The 23,454-nt window shown below is 39.5% G+C and overlaps 1 protein-coding gene across 1 annotated transcript; it reads right to left on the reverse strand.

Annotated features, from left to right (window-relative positions):
- Positions 1–812: 812 nt before the first annotated feature.
- On the reverse strand, positions 813–21,627 carry WNT16 (Wnt family member 16). Its single transcript, XM_077261063.1, has 4 exons — positions 21,357–21,627; positions 11,835–12,121; positions 4,863–5,149; positions 813–2,244 (listed from the first exon to the last, which is right to left on the reverse strand). Exons 1-4 carry the CDS (start codon positions 21,446–21,448, stop codon positions 1,780–1,782), a joined length of 1,131 nt encoding a protein of 376 aa, XP_077117178.1. The 5' UTR covers positions 21,449–21,627; the 3' UTR covers positions 813–1,779.
- Positions 21,628–23,454: the final 1,827 nt, after the last annotated feature.

Here is a 23,454-nt window from a genome sequence, read left to right on the forward strand (position 1 = left end):
GACCATGCCCAGTTGGCTAATAAGACTAGAACAGAAATAAACACTTCAAGGTTCAGGAGAACAGCAGCATTTACACCAAATAAAAAAGTTACATATTAAAGGCAAGTGACAGGTCCTTTTTAAAATAAAATGTGTCCTTACATGATTCCTCGGTGCTACCACTGCCTCCACCATCATCTCAACATATGTACTGTCTACAGTGAAAGACTGGAGAGAGTGTATGTATACCATTGTGTGTAAATATACAGTACGTAGTATTCAGTATGTGTGAATGCATGTCTTGAACATTCATGTGTGTGTGAATGTTTGAGGTGTCCATGTGTTGTAAAATTCTGTGTTTATTTAATAATTATATTCATGTGTGTCTTTATAGCATGTGCAAAAACACTTCCATATTGTGTTATTTAGGCATTGAGAGACAATATGGCATACGGTAGCTATTTGATAAAAATGTTATTAACACATAAGTCTATAGTATTTGTATTGTATAGTGCTATGTACTGTAAGCACCAAATGGCATCATTATTATTGCTCTGGGAGCAAAGGAGCACCATATTTTTAGGATACAATAGTTACACACAACGGTGCTAGTTTGGCTGATGTTTTACATAAGCACTGCTAGGCGTTATGCTGCCATATTATGATACTATTATATACTGTATATATGTAGATATATATATATATATATATATATATATATATATATATATATATAATCATCATAATATGGCAGCACAATGCCTAAAAGTGCTTACGTACAACGCCAGCCAAATTATATATATGCTTACTGTATATGTGTATATATATATATATATATATATATATATATATATACAGTATATATTGTATGTGTGTGTGTACTAGCATCATAAACAAAAAATGCCGCACATTTTCGGAATGGGGCCTAATCCCTGTTGGTGCCTAGGGCAGCATGTCCTGTAAATATGGCTCTGTGTAATATTAAAATTAATCTTACATCCTTTTCCAAAATGAACAACCAACCTAGGCTCTATTCACATCACATTTAACCCTTCCTTCAGGTATAGGTCGGGAGGATCTGCTGCCATAGATCTCAGACAGAAAGCTTGGATGTACTCCACCGTATTAACATACAGTGGCATGTGTCTCCCATAGGCTCCTGTGTTAACAATAATGTATGCATATGTAGTTTTTTTTTAGATCTCTGCAATGAAAAACATAGTCAACAATGCTTTTCTGCAAAGTTAAAAATTGCTATGTTAGCATTTAGGGACCATTTGATTTGTTTATTGTATGGTCTGGGAGCTGCTTCAGAATTTGTGCAGGGCCATAGAGGCAATGTGCACATAGTGCTAGAAATTTGGAAAACATTCCTAATGTGAAATATCTAATTTATCAATACAATTATTTTAAGGATTTGGACCATAACAGGCTGTAGCATCACGTCAGATTACTTTTCTGATGTTTTATCTTGATTTATTGCTATGTGTAACTTTTCCATGGCTGTTTTCCAAATCACTCCCAAAGTCTCTTCCACCAGTCTGTAGTATACTAGTTTCCCCTGTTTTGTACACCTCAGATGTACTTTATCGTGATTCCGCTTTAATTGGACTTTGCCATCTCCTTACATCAGCAAGTGTTTCCCACTGTTAAAATGATTGCAGAGTCTTGCCATATGGTTAATGGTGTGGTCACGTCAAGCCAATTTACGGCCAGCAGGACTAGTAACTTGCTTGACTTAGAATAAATAGATTCTTATTAATCTGGTCATCTAACTAAATAGGTCATATATTTTAATGTTCATTTGCAAGTATGAACATCAGTCATACTTTCACATCGTCTGCAGCGCACATAGCAGCACCACACAAATTTACACTCGCATCTTTCCACGTGTCTTACTACATGCGTGTTATACCCCCTCCCACAGCAGAGCAGGTCACAGCCATCTGGTCCCTCTGAGGTACGGTTGCATTCTCGTCCATGGGTCCCAGATATTCCAAGTTTTTGATCTTCTACACAATAATTGGGGGATCTGTTGGTGTAAACAAGGTCTTCTTTCCTGACTGGTATCTTCCGATGAGTCTTCTCTTTCCTGCGGACTTTTCGTTTCATCTGATCTGATATCTGGACACTATTTTCATATTTATCCTTTAGGTAATTTCCAATCTTTTCAAATGAAGACATAGATTTCCAACATGTTTTCACAGCACAGGAACCGGAGACTCCATGACAGCGACAGTCCACTGTCATCAGCTTTGTCACTGCCTAATGAAAGAGATCCACAATCAGAAGCGAATCTACAGTATGAAATAAAAACGCATGTATTTATGTATTTGTGACAGGCATCAGCATTACGCTGATGTAACATGTACTCTAGTCATATACTACGCTGGTCACAGTGTACAGAACACAGGCAACAGACCTAAAATACATCGTAATACACACAAAATGGATATAATTATGGGATTGCACAATCCCCAATTGGTAAAAATTATCTATGAATGGCGTGTCCCAATCAAGTTACTTTTTTACCACTTTTTATACATAAAAAGGTAACTTAAAAAAATATATAGTGAAATTAGGATTATTTAGTCTAGAAAAAAGACGACTGAGGGGCGATCTAATAACCATGTATAAGTATATAAGGGGACAATACAAATATCTCGCTGAGGATCTGTTTATACCAAGGAAGGTGACGGGCACAAGGGGGCATTCTTTGCGTCTGGAGGAGAGAAGGTTTTTCCACCAACATAGAAGAGGATTCTTTACTGTTAGGGCAGTGAGAATGTGGAATTGCTTGCCTGAGGAGGTGGTGATGGCGAACTCAGTCGAGGGGTTCAAGAGAGGCCTGGATGTCTTCCTGGAGCAGAACAATATTGTATCATACAATTATTAGGTTCTGTAGAAGGATGTAGATCTGGGGATTTATTATGATGGAATATAGGAATATAGGCTGAACTGGATGGACAAATGTCTTTTTTCGGCCTTACTAACTATGTTACTATGTTACTATATGCTGTAGATATACATATTTTATATATATATATATATATATATATATATATATATATATATATATATATATTATCTATTTACAATAAAATTAATTTATAAGAAGGCAAATATGTCCTGGTCATCCAAATAAAGTGAGCCGCCTGCCAATTAAGCCATTAACACTATGTTGATGTGTGTGCTAATTCTATAGATTAGTTTGTAATATTCATGCATGCAGGGTTGTCTTGAAAAGGCCGTAAGACTTTCGCCATCTAGTGGTCTGCACTACGCTGCTTTTAATAATTCACAGCAAATTCATATTTGCCAGTAGGCGGTGCATACTGATGGACAGGGATGCAGGATGGTTGAGACAGGGCGCATAGGAAACTGCCTACACTGCACAGGAAGAAGAACCACTTTGCTCCTCCCTCTCTTGTGAAGTGTGAGCACTGATTGGTGCAGCGGCAGTCTGCAGGCTTCTCTCTGCTCAGCTGCTCATCATACTGTTGAAAACTATTGAGCAATGTGCCTCTGGCTCCCAGCTCCACACCAAGACCTCTTTCACACATCCGTGTCTCCGGTACGTGTGGTGACAGTTTTCACATGTACCGGAGACACTGACACATGTAGCAAAACATCCCACACGTGCACACGGAGAACACAAATTGATGTTCTCTGTGTGACACGCATCAGCACCAGGGAAGAAGCGCTACAGTAAGCGCTGTTCCCCGGTGGCAGGTGTTGAAGATGGCTCTCATCATTCTCCGCTTTGCCCGGCTCTTCCCACTTGACCTGTAGCGGTGGCAAGTGGGGTTAATATTTGTGGGGTTGATGTCACCTTTGTGTTGTCAGGTGACATCGAGCCCACAGCTTAGTAATGCAGAGGTGTCTATAAGACACCTCTCCATTACTAATCCTATAGTTATATGTTAAATAAAAACAGCCAGAATAAAATCCTTTAATTGAAAAATGACACAGACTCCTTTTATATTCTCATTTAAACCATTTTTACATCCTAGCCTAATTGCACAGAAGCCCTCGATCTCCTGTAATAAAATAAAAAAACAACAATATACCATACCTGTCTGTCGTTCTGTCCCACACCGTAATCCATGTCTGGGGGATAATAAGTTTTCAACCATTGGCTGTGCCAAGATGCGACCGTCTAGGCTGAGAACCACTGGGAAATAAGATGCTGCGAGCGCAGCCTCAGTGACATCCCTGAGGCTGTGTTCCCAGCCGACCTGAACTGCGGTGACATCAGGACCGTGGGAAAGAGTCAGTGATGAGGTCACCACAGTTCAAGCTCAGTGTCTTCACAGCAGATCACCGAGAAAAATTCTCATGGTGATCTGCCTCAGTGACGTCAGTGAGGGGTAAACTGTTCATTGGACCACCACCAAACTAATATTGATGGCTTAACCCTTTTAGTTTGGGTCAGACATAGTAAATTGTGCCCAGCTAAGTGTCGTCTGCTTCCGGACAACCGTCCGCAGCAATTCTTTAATAGATTGTTAGGTGCATGTACAATGTAAACTGATTAATTATTAATGCAGCTGTCCTTAACTGTTGATTGTTCCATCTGACCCTACACTCACATTGATTAATAATCATTATGATTGTGCAAAAACTAATAAATCATTATAACTGGTTGGTATAAGTGGGGCTTTACGGTGGATGTTTTCAGTGTTTAATGACTAAGGCTGCATTATTTATAACTTGTCACTCATCTACATTCCCTTCCTTCCCTAAAAATTAAAGTATCAAACAGACAACAGCCTTCTCAAGCAATAATTTAGTCTGGCACTTAAATGTACTATATACAAAAGTCTATAATAGCTCATCATCATCGTAGCGGTCAATATCAGCGTTGTTTTCATCCTACTCACCAGCCTCCCAGCCTCATTATTGTGCAGGTGCATGGCACTAACAATATTGGACTCCTGTCCAGTTGTGTTTTTATAGGGGGCATCAAGGAATTTCCTGCTGAACCACATTCCATATTGAAGATTATCTGAGCAGCCTCCCCAATGCCATCCCTCGCTGGCTGAGCCACCATTCTGAAGGCTTGTGTCGCAGGAACATTCGGTCATATTACCAGCACTACATGACCTGGTGATGGAGTGCACCAGACCTGCTGCTGTCACTGCAGAGATGAATGCTGTTTCTTTAGTCCCTAGAATAAAGGTAGGCAATAAATGGTCTGAGCAATTATTGGTGGCAGAAAATAAGTACCAGCTTTATAAAGATTAAGTACATGGCAGATGACAGTGCAAGAGAACTAAACACTTATCCCAGGATTGTAGCATGACATCCTGTGATCAGGTTTTGTCACAGGACCCTTCTAACAGGAAGGTGTGTCCCAATGTGTCCCTTTGTACGTTCACAATTATTCTCCATTGACTGTAAAACAATAGATACAGTTTTGGAATAGAAAGTATTTAGTCAGTCATAGAATGATCAGGCAATCTGGTGGGCCAGTCCAACACTTGCTACCTCTGTGGTTCATGTCCTACATGCATATATGTAGTCATCAAAATTATTCAGTTGTGCCAGTCTGCTAATAGGCTATGTATGCAAAGTTTACACAAATCATAATAAACACCATCTTATTCCGTAACTTAAACTTATTTTTATTAAAGTGCCTTTATTAGTTCCTGTACAGAAATCCTAAACATATATACATATACAGATGTGTGAAGAAGTGTTTGCCCCCGTCCTAATTACCAATTATTTTGTCACACGGAAATGTTTCAGATCACTAAAGAAATTTAAATTCTAGACAAAGATAGCATGAGTAAACTCGAAATGCAGTTTTAAATGAAGGTCTTTATTATTAAGGGGAAAAGAAACCCAAACCTACAGGGTCCTGTACAAAAAAAAATGATTGCCCCCCCTTCTCTTAAAACATAAAATAACTGTGGTTTATCACATCTTTGGCAAACTGAGTTCAAATTCCCTAGCCACACCTAGGCCTGATTACTGCCACACCTGTTCTAAATCAAGGAAACACTTAAATAAGACCTGCCTGACAAAGTGAAGTAGACCAAAAGTTCCTAAAAAGCTAGTAATCATGCCTCGATCCAAAGAAATTCTGGAGCAAATAAGAAACAAAATAATTGAGATCTATAAGTCTGGAAAGGGTTATAAAGCGATTTCTAAAGCTTTGTGACTCCAGCAAACCACAGTGAGAGCATTAATGCACAAATGGCGAAAACATTGAACAGTAGCAAACCTTTCCAGGAGTGGCTGACCAACCAAACTTACCTCAAGAGCGCAGCGACGACTCATCTAAAAAATGGTCACAAAAGACCCCACAACAACATGTAAATAAATGCATGCCTCATTTGCCTCATTTAAGATCAGTGTTCATGACTCCACCATAAGAAAAAGACTGGGCAAAAGTGGCCTGCTTGGCAGAGTTCCAAGATGAAAACCACTGCTGAGCAATAAGAGCATAAAGGCTCATCTCAGATTTGCTAGAAGATATCTTGTTGATCCCCAAGACTTTTTGGAGAATACTCTGTTGACTGACAAGACAAAAGGCGAACTTTTTGGAAGGTGTATGTCTCATTACACTTGGCGTAGAAGTAACACAGCATTTCAGAAAAGAAACATCATACTAACAGCAAAAGATGGTGGTGGTAGTGTGATGGTCTAGGGCTGTTTTGCTTCCTTTGGACCTGGTAGACTTGCTATGGTAAATGGAACCATGAATTCGGTTGTCTACAAAAAAAATCCTGAAGGAGAATGTCCGGCTATCTATTTGTGACCTCAAGCTGAAGCGCACTTGGGTTATGCAGCAGGACAATGATCCAAAATACACTAGCAAGGCCACCACTGAAAGGCTTAAGAAAAACAAAATTAAGAATTTGCAGTGGCCTAGTCAAAGTCCAGGCCTTCAACCGATTGAGATGCTGTGGCATGACCTTAAAAAGGCGGTGAATGCTTGGAAACCCTTCAATATAGCTTATTTAAACAATTCTAAAAAGATAAGTGGGCCAAAATTCCTCCAGAGTGTTGTAAAAGGCTCATTGACAGTTATTGCAAACGCTTGATTGCAGTTGTTGCTACTAAGGATGGCCAAGCAGTTATTGGGTTTAGGAGGCAATCACTTTTGCACACAGTGCCCTGTAGATTTGGATTTATTTCTATGTTAATAATAAAGACCTTCAATAAAAAACTGCATTTTGTGTTTACTTGTGTTATCTTTGTCTAATATTTAAATTTGTTTGATGATCGGAAACATTTCAGTGTGAATTCTCCCATGCATTCAGATATTAGCCATAGGTAAGTGTTCACACTGGGCAGTTAGGTCAGGGACCCATCCGATTCATGAGATTACCTTGACAATGGTGGATGGGCTCACACTATTTGGCCAAATTTTATGCTAAACGTCTCATGTGTATTTTTCCTAAATTTCAAAAGCCATTTTGCTGTTCCCACTTCATGTATTTCACATTGACGTGTTTTAACACAATTGAGTGCAACCATTTTCATATTTTGCTTTTTTTGGTATGCACCTGTTCAGACTAGTTATTGATGTGCAGGTCAGTTTTTCTGTTGCTGAAATTAAGTATTATTATTATTATTTATTGTTATAGCGCCATTTATTCCATGGCGCTTTACAAGTGAGGAGGGGTATACATAATAAAAACAAGTACAATAATCTTGAACAATACAAGTCATAACTGGTACAGTAGGAGAGAGGACCCTGCCCGCGAAGGTTCACAATCTACAAGTATATCAAGTGATTGTTTTATGCATACGGAGATGTCAAATTATATACTTGGGCCACTTACAATGGATCTTGTTTGGAGAGTTCTCTTTCCACTTTTATAATTGTTTTTATTAAAAATGCATAATGCAATTTATTTTTATGTATCATGTTAGTAGCTGTTTTTTGTAGGATGTATAATGAATGAAATTTGCAGGAGCATTGCAGTCTTCTTAGACAGCTAATTGGTGGAGGGATGGACGTTCAGACGCCCACCAATCCCATGTTGATAGTTATCCTATTAATAAAACTAGAAAATCCCTTTAAGTGCATAACAGTATGCAAATCAACCCTAAAGCCATACATTAACATGCTGTCACCATAACTCTATCATTGCTTTAGTGCTCAAGTTCAGTCCCTGAGGACCAAGTGTAAGCACTTGTACAGTGTATGCTCCCACTTATTAATTCCTTTTACTAATTATGCATATGATACTTTAAGTAATAAAATCCATTACATTTAAGCTGAAAAAACCCAGAAAGTCTAATGAGAGATCTTGTGAATTCCGTATGTGAATTCTTTAATTTATAATTGTTCTCAAATCTCCAGAGTTTTCAGTGTTTGTCCTATGCTGCAATTAGATCAAACTGCGGTTTCCTGAAGCTAAGCTGTATTTTTATTGGAAAAATACACTCTTTTTAACCACATGCAGGACTCCGCTAACAGTTCCCAGGGTAGCCATAGCAGATTAATGTTGTTTTAACAAATCTAAAAGAAAGTGGCTGCGAAATGATATGTCAACCCTTTTTAAACCTTTCCCAGTTGACACGGGGAGTAATATCTGTAGCCTGACTGCATATGATTTTTACATTATGTATCCATACTAAATATGCATGGTTCTGTAGTAAACTTTTTAGTGACAGCTTTGTTAAACTGGAATCAGGGTTGTCTCTTTCTGGCGCAGACAGCATATCCCTGTACCCCACCAACACCCTTTCTAGAAATGGAAATACATAAATCCCCAAAAAGGAAAATACAGCTTACTTCTCCAGCTTCTATAACCCCTCTGCACAAGAATCGTCCCCAAAAATTACAAATATTACAATGTGTTAGGAGATAAGTTTATTAGAGGGCTTGCATCAGGGGCTGAACATTCAGCTCACACTTTTTGGCCAGTTTATCTTATACTATGATTTGAGTAAGGGCTCGTTCACATGAGTGTATAACACAGCCGGGTGCTATCTGACTAGTGATGATGAGCGAATATACTCGTTACTCGAGATTTCTCGAGCATGACCGGGGGTCCTTCGAGTATTTTTTAGTGCTCGGAGATTTAGTTTTTATTGCTGCAGCTGGATGATTTACATCTGTTAGCCAGCATAAGTACATGTGGGGGTTGCCTGGTTGTATTTGGGAGTTTGGAGCTAACCACAATATATACTGTATGTTGAGAGAAAAATTGTCAATATGGAATATCCGTTGTGAGGGTAGTATGACCTCATTGTGGGCACGAGGGTCCAGTTTCTGAAAATGGATGGTCGCTGCAGATGGTATGTGGTCTGTGTGTTTCATGAGAAACAGGGCTCTGATTTACTCTGGTGGAAAATGGAGAGAGAGACTATGAGGAGGTCTTCGAGGTCTGTCATCTTGAAGCCTGAACCAAAGGAGTGCTAGAGAATGCCCTCGAGGGCTCATGCGTCGGTTGTCACCCAGGTAATGGCCGGAGCATTTGTTATTGTCCACACATCGGGAACTCCGCTAGTTCTAGGAGATACACCACTCCCAAGACAGGTGTCTGGGGGATGGGATCACCTCCAGGTCTTTCAGTTGGAAAAATGAATCCCCCAAAGTAAACAGAGTTTGATGCTGAAGTTCGTACGGTGCATGTTACACATTTATCTGGGACTCCTTGCTGTTGACAGTGGATGGCTGAAGATTTAGTTTAACCTCCTGTTTATTAACACCCCACCCCGGCTCAATTACAGAGATGCTGCAGCCGCTGGAGGGTCCTACACCCTCAGCTCTGGACTGGATTTCAGCAGTGGTGGTGGTGGGGGGGCTCAATGGATTCTACCCCAAGAGTACTGTGTCCTGATAACAAGGACCCATGTTTTGGGAGAGGGGGAAGGACAACACAGTTATGTTGGCCAGAGAGCTTAAAAGTGGAAAGAACTTGAACTCTTATTTTTCGGGGTCCCAACCTAGTGAGACTAGGATCTGTGTCGGCCAGAGCATCTGGAAGAGAGACTGGTATGTGTTTTATAAGCATTGGTGTCTTCCAGGTGTTTGCATGGTCAAGGACAACCATTGCTAAAGAGAAAATGTAACGTTGGTGGACTGTGCTGCAGCGTTCCTCGCCCTGAGGACATCAAATGTGTGTAAATAGTTTCCTGTGTCTTTGTATACATTGAGTCATGGGAATTGTGTTGTAATGTATAATGTAACATAAGTAATGTACAGTATAGGGTAGTGTAGTACATAGTGTATAGGATAGGGAGTACAGGGATAGATAGTTAATGATAGTTTAGATATTGACATTAGAGTAAGATAGAGTTAATGCTTGGGACTAGCCCATAGTGGGGGGAGAGGCTTATTGTTTAGGGAAAGTGAATGCTTCTTGGATATAGATAGCAGGTGTTAGAGTTTAGAGGTAACATTAGCGGCTCTGCCATTGGGGTGATTCACAGTAAGAGGAGACAAAGGACGGGGATAGCAATATCCTAAAAAAGGTGTGACTGATTAGTCACAGTTGCCTCCTGGAGGAGGCATCTGTGGATATGACGCTGAGTCATGAACCCCCGAGTGTGCAACACCGAAGGTAACAGACCTAAACAGGTCTGAGTTTGTGGGACTGGTGGGGGTCCCGAGCGATGGATCCAGGGCACCAGTAGTGGAGGAAGTAGGATGTGGAATCACTCAGCAAGTAGAGAGACTTGCTGTTCAGGACTGTGATGTTTAGGCTGGCTTATGGCAACTTAGGATGAAACAGTGTGAATGCATAGCCCTGGAGTAAGACTACAGAAGAAGGATACAGTGTGAGGGTAGAATGCTTTATACCGTGGAGGAACTGTGCAAAAGATTTTGTACCCGCTACCCCTTGTATATAACTTTTGCCAAGTTAGTGTTCAGTAAATACTCTATGTTTGGACTATTTTATCGTTCAGTAAAGACTTTACGTTTGAACGATGGTTTCCTTTATTTAAGGTACACACAGCATGCATGGGCGTGATGTCCTCACAGCACAAGTCCATACAGCCAGTTAGGACCCACACATTCATGTAGCATGCTGGGGCATAAAACAAGATGAGTACTTTGCCCCCGGCTACCACTCCGTGACGTGCAACACGAGCATCCATACACGTCTCCATCTTCTCCACACCTGTGATATGATTCTTGAATGCAAGAATATCGAATCACACTAAGATGATACTCTGCTCAAACGCTGACAGTGTTTGAACTGAATGTCATTAGCTTAATTGACCCGATTGTCTCACTGTGACCCCGGCCTAAAAAATTAAATTAATAAAATGTATATTCCTCTTTAAAAGGAACCTGTCATTTTAGAATTGAATTACGGTACCTGTAGGAAAAGTGTAAAACAAAATAAAACAATAGTAAAAAAAAATACACATATTTGGTATCGCTATCTTCAGAAATATCTGCTCTATAAAATATATATAAAATGTAAAATAACTTAATCAGATCGGTAAACGGAGTAAGGAGTTAGTTTTACCTTATAGTGAACATGGTAAATAAAAAACCCATAGAACAATTGTGGAATTGCACGTTTTTTGCAAATTCACCGCTTTTTCCAGTACACTATATGGTGAAATCAATGGAGCCATTGAAAAGTACAACTCGTCCCGCAAAAAAAAGCCCTCATACAGCTATGTTGAAAATAATGTAAAAAAGATTTGGCTCTTGAAAGGAGTTGAGGAAAAAACGGAAAATGGCTATGGCATGAAGAGGTTAAGAGAAATTAGAAAGTGTCCATTACTCACATATTAATAATAAAAGTATTGTACGCAGTAGAATCACTCACATAAATTTAGGTTCATGTGAATAAGATGAAGTTCTGGAGATGACATTTATATACAATGTATAATGAAAATTATTATTAATTATTATTAAGACTAAAACTTACCACTGCTCAGTTCATAGCCAAAGACTGAATGTGCGGATGCTAATGAGGATGACAGGAATGACAGTGAGAATGATGAACTAGATGAGTACATAGTTGGGGAAATAGAGCAGTTCCACCTTTCATGTTTGAACTGATTCCTGCACTCCTGGATTCCGAGCCTGGCTCCCTCACGTATGCTGGACAACAAATATGGCTTCTTTTTACACATATCTTTTTGTCGTAAATTTAAGGGAAGGTTGGAGCAACCCAACTTTTCTGGGACCCCAAAAGATGTGACACCAAGCCACCTGTAATGAGAAATAATGCAAGGTTATCGATTTTAAAACTTATTTTACCTTGTTCATAAAATGCATAGGCATCAAAGTCTGAAAGATTTGGATATCATTGTGGCTCATTGTTTGCTATTGTGTAGTACAAATGAGTATTTTACAAGTTCCTACCTTGTTCCCACTGATTTATTCTGGTAGCTTATTTTTGATAATTTTGCTAAAGGGTTGTTCTCAGGATCCGTACAAGGGGTTGTCCGATCTTAAACTACAAGTTTGCAATCACTCTGTGACTGCAGACTTGTGAACCCTCACATCGCGCACACTGCATGCTGTGAGGATTCTCCGGTGCTGGTGCTGGTAGCGGGCAGTCTTGTGACTGCAGATTAGTGATTCTTCACATCACATCATACACACTGCACGTGTACATGTGAGGATTCTCCGGTACTGACGGTTATGTGACCGCAGGTATGCGATTGGCATACTTCCGGCTACATTCCAACTCAGCTGTATCTAGACTTGCTCAATACACTTCCATTAAGCAAGGCCACGCACGTCTAGTCAGCACATGATGACTGCTTGCATGCAAATCATATAGTTGTAGTCATTCTCCCCGATACTGGCAAATCCTCACAGCGAGCAGTGTGTGTGATGTGAGGATTCACAAGTCTGCAGTCACTTAAAGTCATCTTTTACCTTTTGAAAATTGCAAAAAGGAAAATGGGCCGATGCAAAAGTTTGGGCACCCTTGGATATTTGTGTGCACAGATATGTTTGACACAGGTTTCAGACCTTAACCCCTTTCTGACCTCGGACGGGATAGTACGTCCGAGGTCAGATCCGGTGGTGAGCCCGCATCAAAGCCGGGACATGTCAGCTGTTTTGAACAGCTGACATGTGCCTGCAATAGCGGCGGGTGAAATCGCGATTCACCCGCCGCTATTAACTAGTTAAATGCTGCTGTCAAACGCAGACAGCGGCATTTAACCGGCGCTTCCGGCCGGGCGGCCGGAAATGAGCGCATCGCTGACCCCGGTCACATGATCGGGGGTCAGCGATGCTTCTGCAGAGTAACCATAGAGGTCCTTGAGACCTCTATGGTTACTGATCCTCTGTAGCTGTGAGCACCGCCCTGTGGTCGGCGCTCATAGCACACCTGCATTTCAGCTACATAGCAGCGATCTGATGATCGCTGCTATGTAGCAGGTCCGATCGCGTTGTGCCAGCTTCTAGCCTCCTATGGAGGCTATTGAAGCATGGCAATAGTAAAAAAAAAAAAAAAGTAAAAAAAATGTGAAAAAATTAAAAAAAAATATAAAAGTTTAAATCACCCCCCTTTCACCCCATTCAAAATAAATCAATAAAAAAAATCAAACCTACACATATTTGGTATCGCCGTGTTCAGAATCACCCGATCTATCAATATAAAAAGGATTAACCTGATTACTAAACCGCGTAGCGAGAAAAAAATCAAAACGCCAGAATTGTTTTTTTGGTCGCCGCGACATTGCATTAAAATGCAATAACGGGCGATCAAAAGAATGTATCTGCACCAAAATGGTATCATTAAAAACGCCAGCTCGGCACGCAAAAAATAAGCCCTCACCCGACCCCAGATCATGAAAAATGGAGACGCTACGGGTATCGGAAAATGGCGCAATTTTGTTTTTTTTATCAAAGTTTGGAATTTTTTTCACCACTTAGATAAAAAATAACCTAGTCAAGTTAGGTGTCTATGAACTCGTAATGACCTGGAGAATCATAATGGCAGGTCAATTTTAGCATTTAGTGAACCTAGCAAAAAAGCCAAACAAAAAACAAGTGTGGGACTGCACTTTTTTGCAATTTCGCCCCACTTGGAATTTTTTTCCCGTTTTCTAGTACATGACATGCTAAAACCAATGATGTTGTTCAAAAGTACAACTCGTTCCGCAAAAAATAAGCCCTCACATGGCCATATGGACGGAGAAATAAAAAAGTTATGTCTCTGGGAAGGAGGGGAGTGAAAAACGAGAACGCAAAAACGGAAAATCCCAAGGTCATGAAGGGGTTAATTAACCTGTTATGATTATGGCTTGTTCACTATCATCGTTAGAAAAAGCAAGGTGATGCAATTTTTTATAAAAACCCAGCCTCCTCTAACCTTGTGCCAAAAAACAGCAGCCATGGGTTCTTCCAAGCAGCTGCCTAGCACTCTGAAAATGAAAAAGGTGGAGGCCCACAAAGCAGGAGAAGGCTGTAAGAAGATAGTAACGCATTTTCAAGTTGCCATTTTCTCAGTCTGAAATGTAGTTAAGAAACAGCAATTAATAGGAATAGTGAAGTTCAAGATAAGGTCTGGAAAAAAACACATCATAAAAAATGCCTCACCATGGTGAGGCAATTTTTATGATGTGTTTTTTTTGAGTTTCTCTGTTAGCTGTTTTGAAATTAGTGTCAAGACTCACAAGTAATGGGGACCCTTGATTTTGTGTTGCGAGCTTATCCATTTTGGCCAAAATATTAACCAATACCTCATTTAATGTATTTATTATATGCATACATTTTTTCATCTTTTTATTGCACTTTTTATCATTTTTTGCAGGATGCAGCTAGGCCCCTTTTTGTTGGCTTGGTGTTTCTGTGTGGTGCATGTATATATATATAGTGTTGGACGGCCCGCCTGCTAATACTATGGACGTGATCAATAGACTGTTATCTAGACACTTTGCATCACACTTAGACGGACTGCCCTAGCGCAATGTGAACCCAGCCTTACCTGTGTGACTAGCGTCCTATGCAAGCCCTATCTGTGTGCATATTTGCTACTAGGCAGCCAATCCCTCCATTATTTAGGTGAGTGGGTGGTTGTTCTCATCAGTAGCTTGCACCTGTGTTGCTCCAGCCTTTATCAGTGGGTGCCTGCCGCATCCTGCTAGTGCATTTGTCATTTGACAAGGTTTTAGTGAGGCATTTTTTTATGATGTGCTTTTTTTAAGGTCTGGAAGACCAAGCAAAATTTCAGTGAGAGCTGCTCATAGGATTGCTTGAGAAGCAAATCAGAACCCCCAGTTGACTGCAAAAGACCTTCAGAAAGATTTAGCAGACTCTGGAGTTGTGTTACATTGTTCTATTGTTTAGAGACACCTGCACAAATATGGCCTTCATGGAAGAGTCATCTGAAGAGAATCTCTCCTGGGTCCTCACCATAAAATTCAGCAAGTATGCAAACAAACATCTAAACAAGCCTGGTGCATTTTGTAAGACTGATGACTTTAAAATAGAACTTTGTGGCCATAATGAGCAAAGGTATGTGTGGAAAAAGTGTAGGGCACAGAATTTCAGGAAAAGAGCATCTCGCCAACCATTAAGCATGGGGGTGGATCAATCATGCTTTGGGGCTGTGCTGCAGCCAATGGCACAGGGAATATTTCATGGGTAGAGGGAACAATGGATTCATACCACCATCTGTAAAAAAGCTGAAGTTGAAAAGAGAATGGCTTCTACAAATGGATAATGATCCTAAACACACGTCAAAATCCACAATAGACTACCTCAAAAGGTGCAAGCTGAAAGTTTTACAATGGCCCTCACAGTCCCCTGATCTGCACATCATTAAAAATCTGTGGCTAGACTGCAAAATAACAGTGCATGGAAGACGACCCAGGAATCAAACAGAACTGGAAGAATTTTCCAAGGAAGAATGCATGAAAATCCCTCATAAAAGAATTGAAAGACTCTTATCTGGCTACAAAAAGCATTTACGAGCTGTGATACTTTCAAAAGGGGTGCTACTAGGTACTAACCATATGATCCTATCAAAAAATGGAGACCTCTCCTTTACATAATCCAACAAATTTTATTAATACATAAACAACATTAATACAATTTGTTGGCTTGTATAATCTAGAGGTCTCAGTTTTTTATAGAATGATATTGTAATCTTTTAGGAGATACTTTAAAATAACTGGTTAGCACATTTGTCGGTTATTTAGGTACTAGCCATGTAGGGTGCTCAAACTTTTGCATCGGACCATTTTAAAATGTAAAAGATGAAAATATGTATTTTTTCCTAAAATACAAAGAAAATGTGTCATCTTTATCTTTAAGCCTTTTAGAGATCATTTCATCTTCAACTTGCTTATTTGTTCACAAGAACTAATTCGAACTCAGGGGTGTCCAAACTTTTACATGCCACTTTTTGTGCTGCCTCTCCATTTCTAACTTTTTGTATCGGAGCTCAAAAACATCACTGATCATCTATTGGACATTTATGGGCTATATTGTCGATAAGTCATAGATGTCCCACATTCTATAATACAACGTATTTAAAACCATTTGACTTTACATCTTTTTGGTCCGGAAATAGCAACGTAGTCCATCGGCAACTTGGAGTTATATTGGTAAATATGGTGGATACAGTGCTGATGGACTGAATTTCCACGTAAAAAAATAGCATGCACTAGTCATCTCCATATTTCAGTTAAAAATTGCCTATTTGAGTCGATGGGTTTGCAAAAGAATTGGATCCCATATGGATCAACTGTAAAACATCCAACTTTTGTGTATGCATTGCCATTATCAACATAGGAACCTGTATTTGGTCTTGTAAATTTGAATACCTGCTGATATATAAAAATGGATGCCACATGGATGACAATGCGAATGGATGGAAAATGGTTTGTTTTTTTCTTATGAAAATAGGAATCTTTAATTTACCCGTTTTATTTAGCTGTATATGGTAATTCTGCAGTGACTGTATTATGTGTACAGCTAATGTAAAATCTCCTCTGCAGCCAGCAATAGTTATCTGAGCCAGCAAAGTAATAAGTGTCAGCTGTCAGAGGGTAGAAGATTGAAATGTTATGTCTGGACAATGAGATATTCTTATCTGAGGAGGAAATGAAGCTTCTATCTGACTATGTATTATCGGTGGAATGGTTGCTCTATAAAGCTAGGAGCATTACGCCCTGTACGTATGAGAAATGGCTAATGTATAGTGAGGGCTATGTGCCGTATCTCCAGAAAAAAATGCTCAAATGTGACATAGCCACTATCCTAGTCCTTATTTATGAAGACCTAACACCACAAGGAAAACATTTATTCCTTGATTAGTGAGTTTCCAATAACATCCGGTGCCATTGCTTTATGAAAGTCCTTTTCAGCTTTGCTTATTGGCATGCTCCATATTCCTGACTGCCATGCTCCTTGTTGGGGTTTATGACCTACATCAAGGATATAGCTGAGGCCTATTCAGACATCGGCTTTTCACGCAAGTGTTTTATACGGAGAAAACATGCCCATTGTAATCTATGGGGCTGTTCACGTCCAAGAAATTGCTCTGTTACCCTTCCAAGTCAATGGGTTCATGAAAATCATGGACAACACTTAGTTGGCATCAGTGTGCAGTCAGTGTGCTCTCTGTGATTAACATTGTAATGGCTAGGGAAAGCTTTGCAATTTTTTTTTTCATCAGTGAAAATCATTGATAATACACTAGTAGTAAAATGCGAATCATGGAGGGAGCAATCAATCACTGATGTAACTCTGACTTTTTGGCTCATGTGAAAAATCATGAACGTCTGAGTGAGGCAGAAGGCAGAAGGCCTCATCCAGAAGTCTTGTTTCCATGTAATGACTACGTGATCTATTTGTAAAAATCATGTAGAGAACATAAAGTCTATCGGTGATGTACACATGTCCGTGATTTTGTTTGCGAACTTTGTGTCCATTTTTGATCGTCATATATCAAAATGACCAATACAAGTGTATGGGTCCTTGAAGACAAGGTACCACACACACAGATGGCGTCAATTTACAGTCCGGGTGCTGGCCGTGAATAACTTTGTAATGGACAGGAGAAGCTTTGTCATTAATTTATTTTTTTCATATGAAAAAAGTCACTGATGAAACACTGATGGTTAAAGCTGAAACACTGATGACATCTGGATCATTTTTCATGTATGCTGAAAACCATGGATGCCTGAATTAGGCCTTAGGGAAGGAGCTGGTGAGGCATATGTCCCTAGAGCTAGATATCATGGGGGAGGTGCCAACAAGACACTTCAAAATAACCAATCTATTAAGATGCAGAACTAGTTCAGGGAGACATATTTTGCCCGTGGTGAAGGAAAGTCGTATCCAAATTACAATTAATCTATTAAGATTCGATTTTACTGGGTAGATGTGCAATGGTGCATTATATTATCTACTGCTACGAGTTTTATATATATATATATATATATATATATATATATATATATATATACAGTATATATATATATTATTATCTAGAATCTTGGTGTACTTTGTGCATGTCATATAATATATTACTAAAAGTGTTACAATTTATAAATATCTACCTGACAAGATGTTTAGTTTTATAGTTTGAAGTTGCAAATCTCCTTTCTGTGGTCCTCATTCCATAAAGGTCTCTGTCCTCTTCGTGGCACTGACCTAATGACACTGCATACTTAACACAGTCTCTCCGGATTTTAACATCCTTTCTTTTCCGCTTTTCGGGCAAAGTTACTACATTTTACAGCTCCGTCTTGGTTAAGGGTTTTTCTATCTGTAAACCCAGCTGAGAACGCTAGACAATAAGTTGTATGCAGTTTATGCATCTCACAGGGTGGTGGCTAATTGGGATCGACATCTCTTTTCATATCCTCTTGATGTCTATGTACACTAGATTACTGTGACCTACTATATTCAATTTTTACACACTATCATTGCTACCACCATGTTTTTCTCCGAATACCTGGCCTATGAGCTCAGATCGTCCTGTCCAAATGACGCATCCCCCGAAAACCATAACCACAAAGCATAAAAATTCTTAGCACCATCTAGGATTTTGGCCAGTAAGTCTAGGTTTGCATCCATAATTCATTTTGCATTAAATGTTATGATGAATGGAAAGTGGCCCAGCGAGCAAAATGTCTGGAAATGTAGTACGCCGCATGGGATTGAGAGTCAAACGAAGACTTTCCAGGTGCTGCAGAGCTACAAATCATCAAGAATCATAAGAATCCCGCCTCGATAATTGAAGTATGCCAATGTAAGTCAGATATGACTTAGACACCAATTGCTGCACACCATTTTAGATCAATATGATTTTAGATTATTGTGTCTTAGGAAATGTCAAGTAAAAAGTGATTTCCACGAGTACTAGTGAACTAGACCCCAAACATTGCAATTAGTATGTTTAAAAATATTCTGACAATGGGAAATTATTACTAGTACACAATGTTCATTGCTATGAAATACTAGCTGTGTCTGTGTTTTAATGTTATATATTAAAATAACGCAAATGTGTCGCCACTGAAATCTACAAAATATCGCATTACTAGACCGCCTGAAAGTGGTCACTGCTCTCGTAGCACTTGTTCATCTATAACACATCTTGACTAAAGAGCAGATTGAATTTTATTCACTTTTTTCACTCTCAGATATAATCTATGATCATATTTTACAATTGCTAAATTCATTGAATTCCACAAAACTTTAATTGCCCTTTATTCTTCTGACATTCCCCTAAAAGCATCCAAAATAGCCAGAGTTTCTCAAAGTCCAGAAATAATGGTTTAGCTCTACTCAGCAAATGTAGCCCTGAATTCTTCAGACCTTGGTGATAACATGCGGACAATTTACTAACGAGCAGCGGGAATGTGCCATGATATTAATGACAAAATCTACCACTGACTAGTGACTACAAACCATGCGGGAAGATAAGCCACTGCGAAGAACAAAGCTATGGAAATATGTATAGCCTTGCTTGGCACATCTCTCAGAATTCTGCATCAAAAAAAGGGAGAACAAAGAAACAAATGGAAAACAGCGCACATGAGCTAACAAATGCTGAAAGAATCTAGAGGCTTAGAAAAAACATAAAAGACATGGTCCAGATAAGGTATCACAACATCGCATAGTAATCTAGTTAATCCAGAATCAAAAGACATGTAACAAATGACTAGGAGACAGCTGGATGGTGAAACTTATACTCCATGGTACTGGTATATGAGGGCAGTCTCCTTGTATCAGTTCTGATGGTAATACTGTGTTATGTATCATGTTATCTACAGATAGAAAGATACATACGATAAATATGAGATGATAGATATTAGATGATAAATAGACAGATATGAGATAGATATGAAATTATAGATAGCTAAATATGAGATGATAGATGTTAGATGATAAATAGGCAGATATGAGATAGATATGAAATTATAGATAGATAAATATGAGATGATAGATATTAAATGATAAATAGACAGATATGAGATAGATATGAAATTATAGATAGATAAAGAATGATAGATATTAGATGATAGACACATATATAAATAGATAGATAAATAAATATGTGATAATAGATGATAGATACATAGATAGATAATGATTAGTTAGATATTAGATGATAAATAGATATGAGATGATAGAGAGATATGAAATGATAGATATGAGTTGCTAGATCGATAATTAGATTCTAGATAAATAGATAAATATGAGATTATAGATATTATATGATAAATATTTCGTGAGATATATAGATATGATAGCTAGAGTATATATACAAATGGTAATATGATCTAAAATACATTTAAATACCAATTTTATATTTAATACACACACATGTATAATCCATATTTTAATGTGACGTTTTCTGTTTTCATTTTTCCAAACTAGCGATACATAGCAAAATATAGATAGCTACATTAATTTTGCATACATTTAAAAATGTATGCAAAAAAATTGTATAATATACAATATTTCCTCATTTAGATATAAACAGTGACATGATTCATCAAGTATAACATTTGCCCCAAATTACAAATATACTATGCAGATACATAGAAATTTATGAGTGAACCCCAGGGGATCTGAATCTTGAATTCAATGTGTTTATCATATTTCAGAGCCGCCTGTAAACACATTTGAGAAGTGTCATTTTTTTGTTTGTAGGCTCCAGATGTGCACAGAAGAGAAGGTTCTTGTTGTATGGGAATTGGTACTTGCACAGGGAAATGCTGTGTATTATTCTGTCTAATAGCTGGAAAGCTGATGTGTAAACAGTGAGACTGGATGTACAGAATGTAGGAGACCTCAGCACAAGGGACCTGGCAGTAATAATTAGCAGGAGATATTTCTCGGCATGGTGTACACAGATGTGCAGGCACCACTGAAACACTGTGTAACAGAAAGAAAAGCCTCAGTGTGCAATAAAAGTGCATTACTTGTACATCAAAGCAACAAAGGAAAAAGAAAAGATACCTACATCCAGTTTCCTTGTGAGCATGGAAACATAGCCATGAATATAGTCAGGAGGACACATATATGACATAGTCCAACCGAAGTCGCCTTCTCCATCTCCTGCACATTTATTCCTCCAGCTTCAGTAGACTTGGTAATTGGTATATTTATTACAGATATGACTTCAGTATGGCTGCCTCCTCTCCGCAATCATTGCTGGATGTAATAATTACTGGATATTAGATGTTTGGATGTTGCCTTAGATGAATGGGGACAAGGAGGACCAGTCCTTCTGCTTTAGGTGAGATCCCTCTCTTTGATTATATGTACTTTTGCCAATCCCCCAGCACAGTGAACTTCGTTACAATGGAATTCTTCATGTGATTGGCCAGAAGTGTAAGGAATAACAATGCATCCATAGGGATATCTCCTATTGGCCAGCAAGTCCAGGAGTTATAGTGGGAGGGTGCATAGGTCCCACTGCAGAATGACAGCTTCTCTAACCCGAGCTTTGTGCTGCTGGTCTGCAAACACAGACTAGAAACTGAATGAACAATACACAAAGGCTATACATGTCACATTATCAGGATGCTGTGCAATCAGATCCTCTAACCACACAGTGGGATTTATCAATGCTAGAGGGATCAGCTCCTACAAGAGGTTTCTGATAATCAGGATGTTACAAGACGGTACTTCATGCCAAAGAACAAAATGTTTCTAATTATAATAAACTCATTTATGAAAGATCACAAAACAATGCAACAGTGCTATCCTGAAGAGTGTCACCTATATGTGTGAGGACATAAGAAAAATGCTGATATAAATAAACACTTCCCTCCTCCAATCTGTGGATCTACAGTACATTAAAAAAGCCAATGCCCATATACATTAAATGAGAGATGGTTAAACCCATCGATATTGGAGGATGGGCTAATCATCTTTTGTATTTGGTGGCGTCACTACTCGATTTCAATGATCAATCCTTTTATTTTCAGAGGAGATAAGTCACTGCCAGTGGTGTCTTGCAGCAGCTTAATCCTCTTTTCCTGTTATACATGAATGCTTAGCCTATCCAAGAACATGTGTCTCCAGAGATGCATCTGTCTGCCAGATAAGATGGTGCAAATGACAGTCTCAACCTTTCCCTGCCTTGTCGGGGATTAGAGCCTCAGCAACTTTGGTTCATCCTGGGCCAACTACCCCAACCATTAGCACCCCACTTTTGGAGGGCACCCACAATGAGGAGGTAGCGGCAAGCTTAAGAAGCTGACCAAGAACAGAGAGGTATGTGGCCAGGTGAACTGATTCTCCCAACGTGGGTTCTCCAAATGTCTTTGTGGGTTCAGTGATAGTGGAGCAGATCTGTATTCCACCAGCTGTAGCAATGGTTCCTGGGCTAATGTCCTGTAGAAGCAGACCGGTGACAAGAGCAGGCCCTTTATATCCCACAGGTTTGGAAGAATGGTCAGTGGGGTAATCCCTCATTGTTTGAGTGTTCAAATAGACTGCATTTTTGTCCTCCAAATTTGTCCTCTTAGGGTACTGTCACACAGTGCAATTTTGATCGCTACGACGGCACGATCCGTGACGTCGCAGCATCGTATGATTATCGCTCCAGCATCGTAGACTGCGGTCACACGTTGCAATCACGGCGCTGGAGCGATGCCGAAGTCCCCGGGTAACCAGGGTAAACATCGGGTTACTAAGCGCAGGGCCGCGCTTAGTAACCCGATGTTTACCCTGGTTACCAGCGTAAACGTAAAAAAAACAAACAGTACATACTCACATTCCGGTGTCGGTCCCCCGGCGTTCTGCTTCTCTGCACTGTGTAAGCACCATAGCCGGAAAGCAGAGCGGTGACGTCAGACGTCACCGCTGTGCTCGCTTTCTGGCCGGCAGGCGCTCACAGTGCAGAGAAGCTGAGACGCCGGAGGACGGACACCGGAATGTGAGTATGTACTGTTTGTTTTTTTTTCCTTTTACGCTGGTAACCAGGGTAAACATCGGGTTACTAAGCGCGGCCCTGCGCTTAGTAACCCGATGTTTACCCTGGTTACAAGCGAACACATCGCTGGATCGCTATCACACACAACGATCCAGCGATGTCAGCGGGTGATCAAGCG

The sequence above is a fragment of the Ranitomeya variabilis genome, chromosome 5 (assembly GCF_051348905.1).
Source record: "Ranitomeya variabilis isolate aRanVar5 chromosome 5, aRanVar5.hap1, whole genome shotgun sequence".
Lineage (NCBI taxonomy): Eukaryota > Metazoa > Chordata > Amphibia > Anura > Dendrobatidae > Ranitomeya > Ranitomeya variabilis.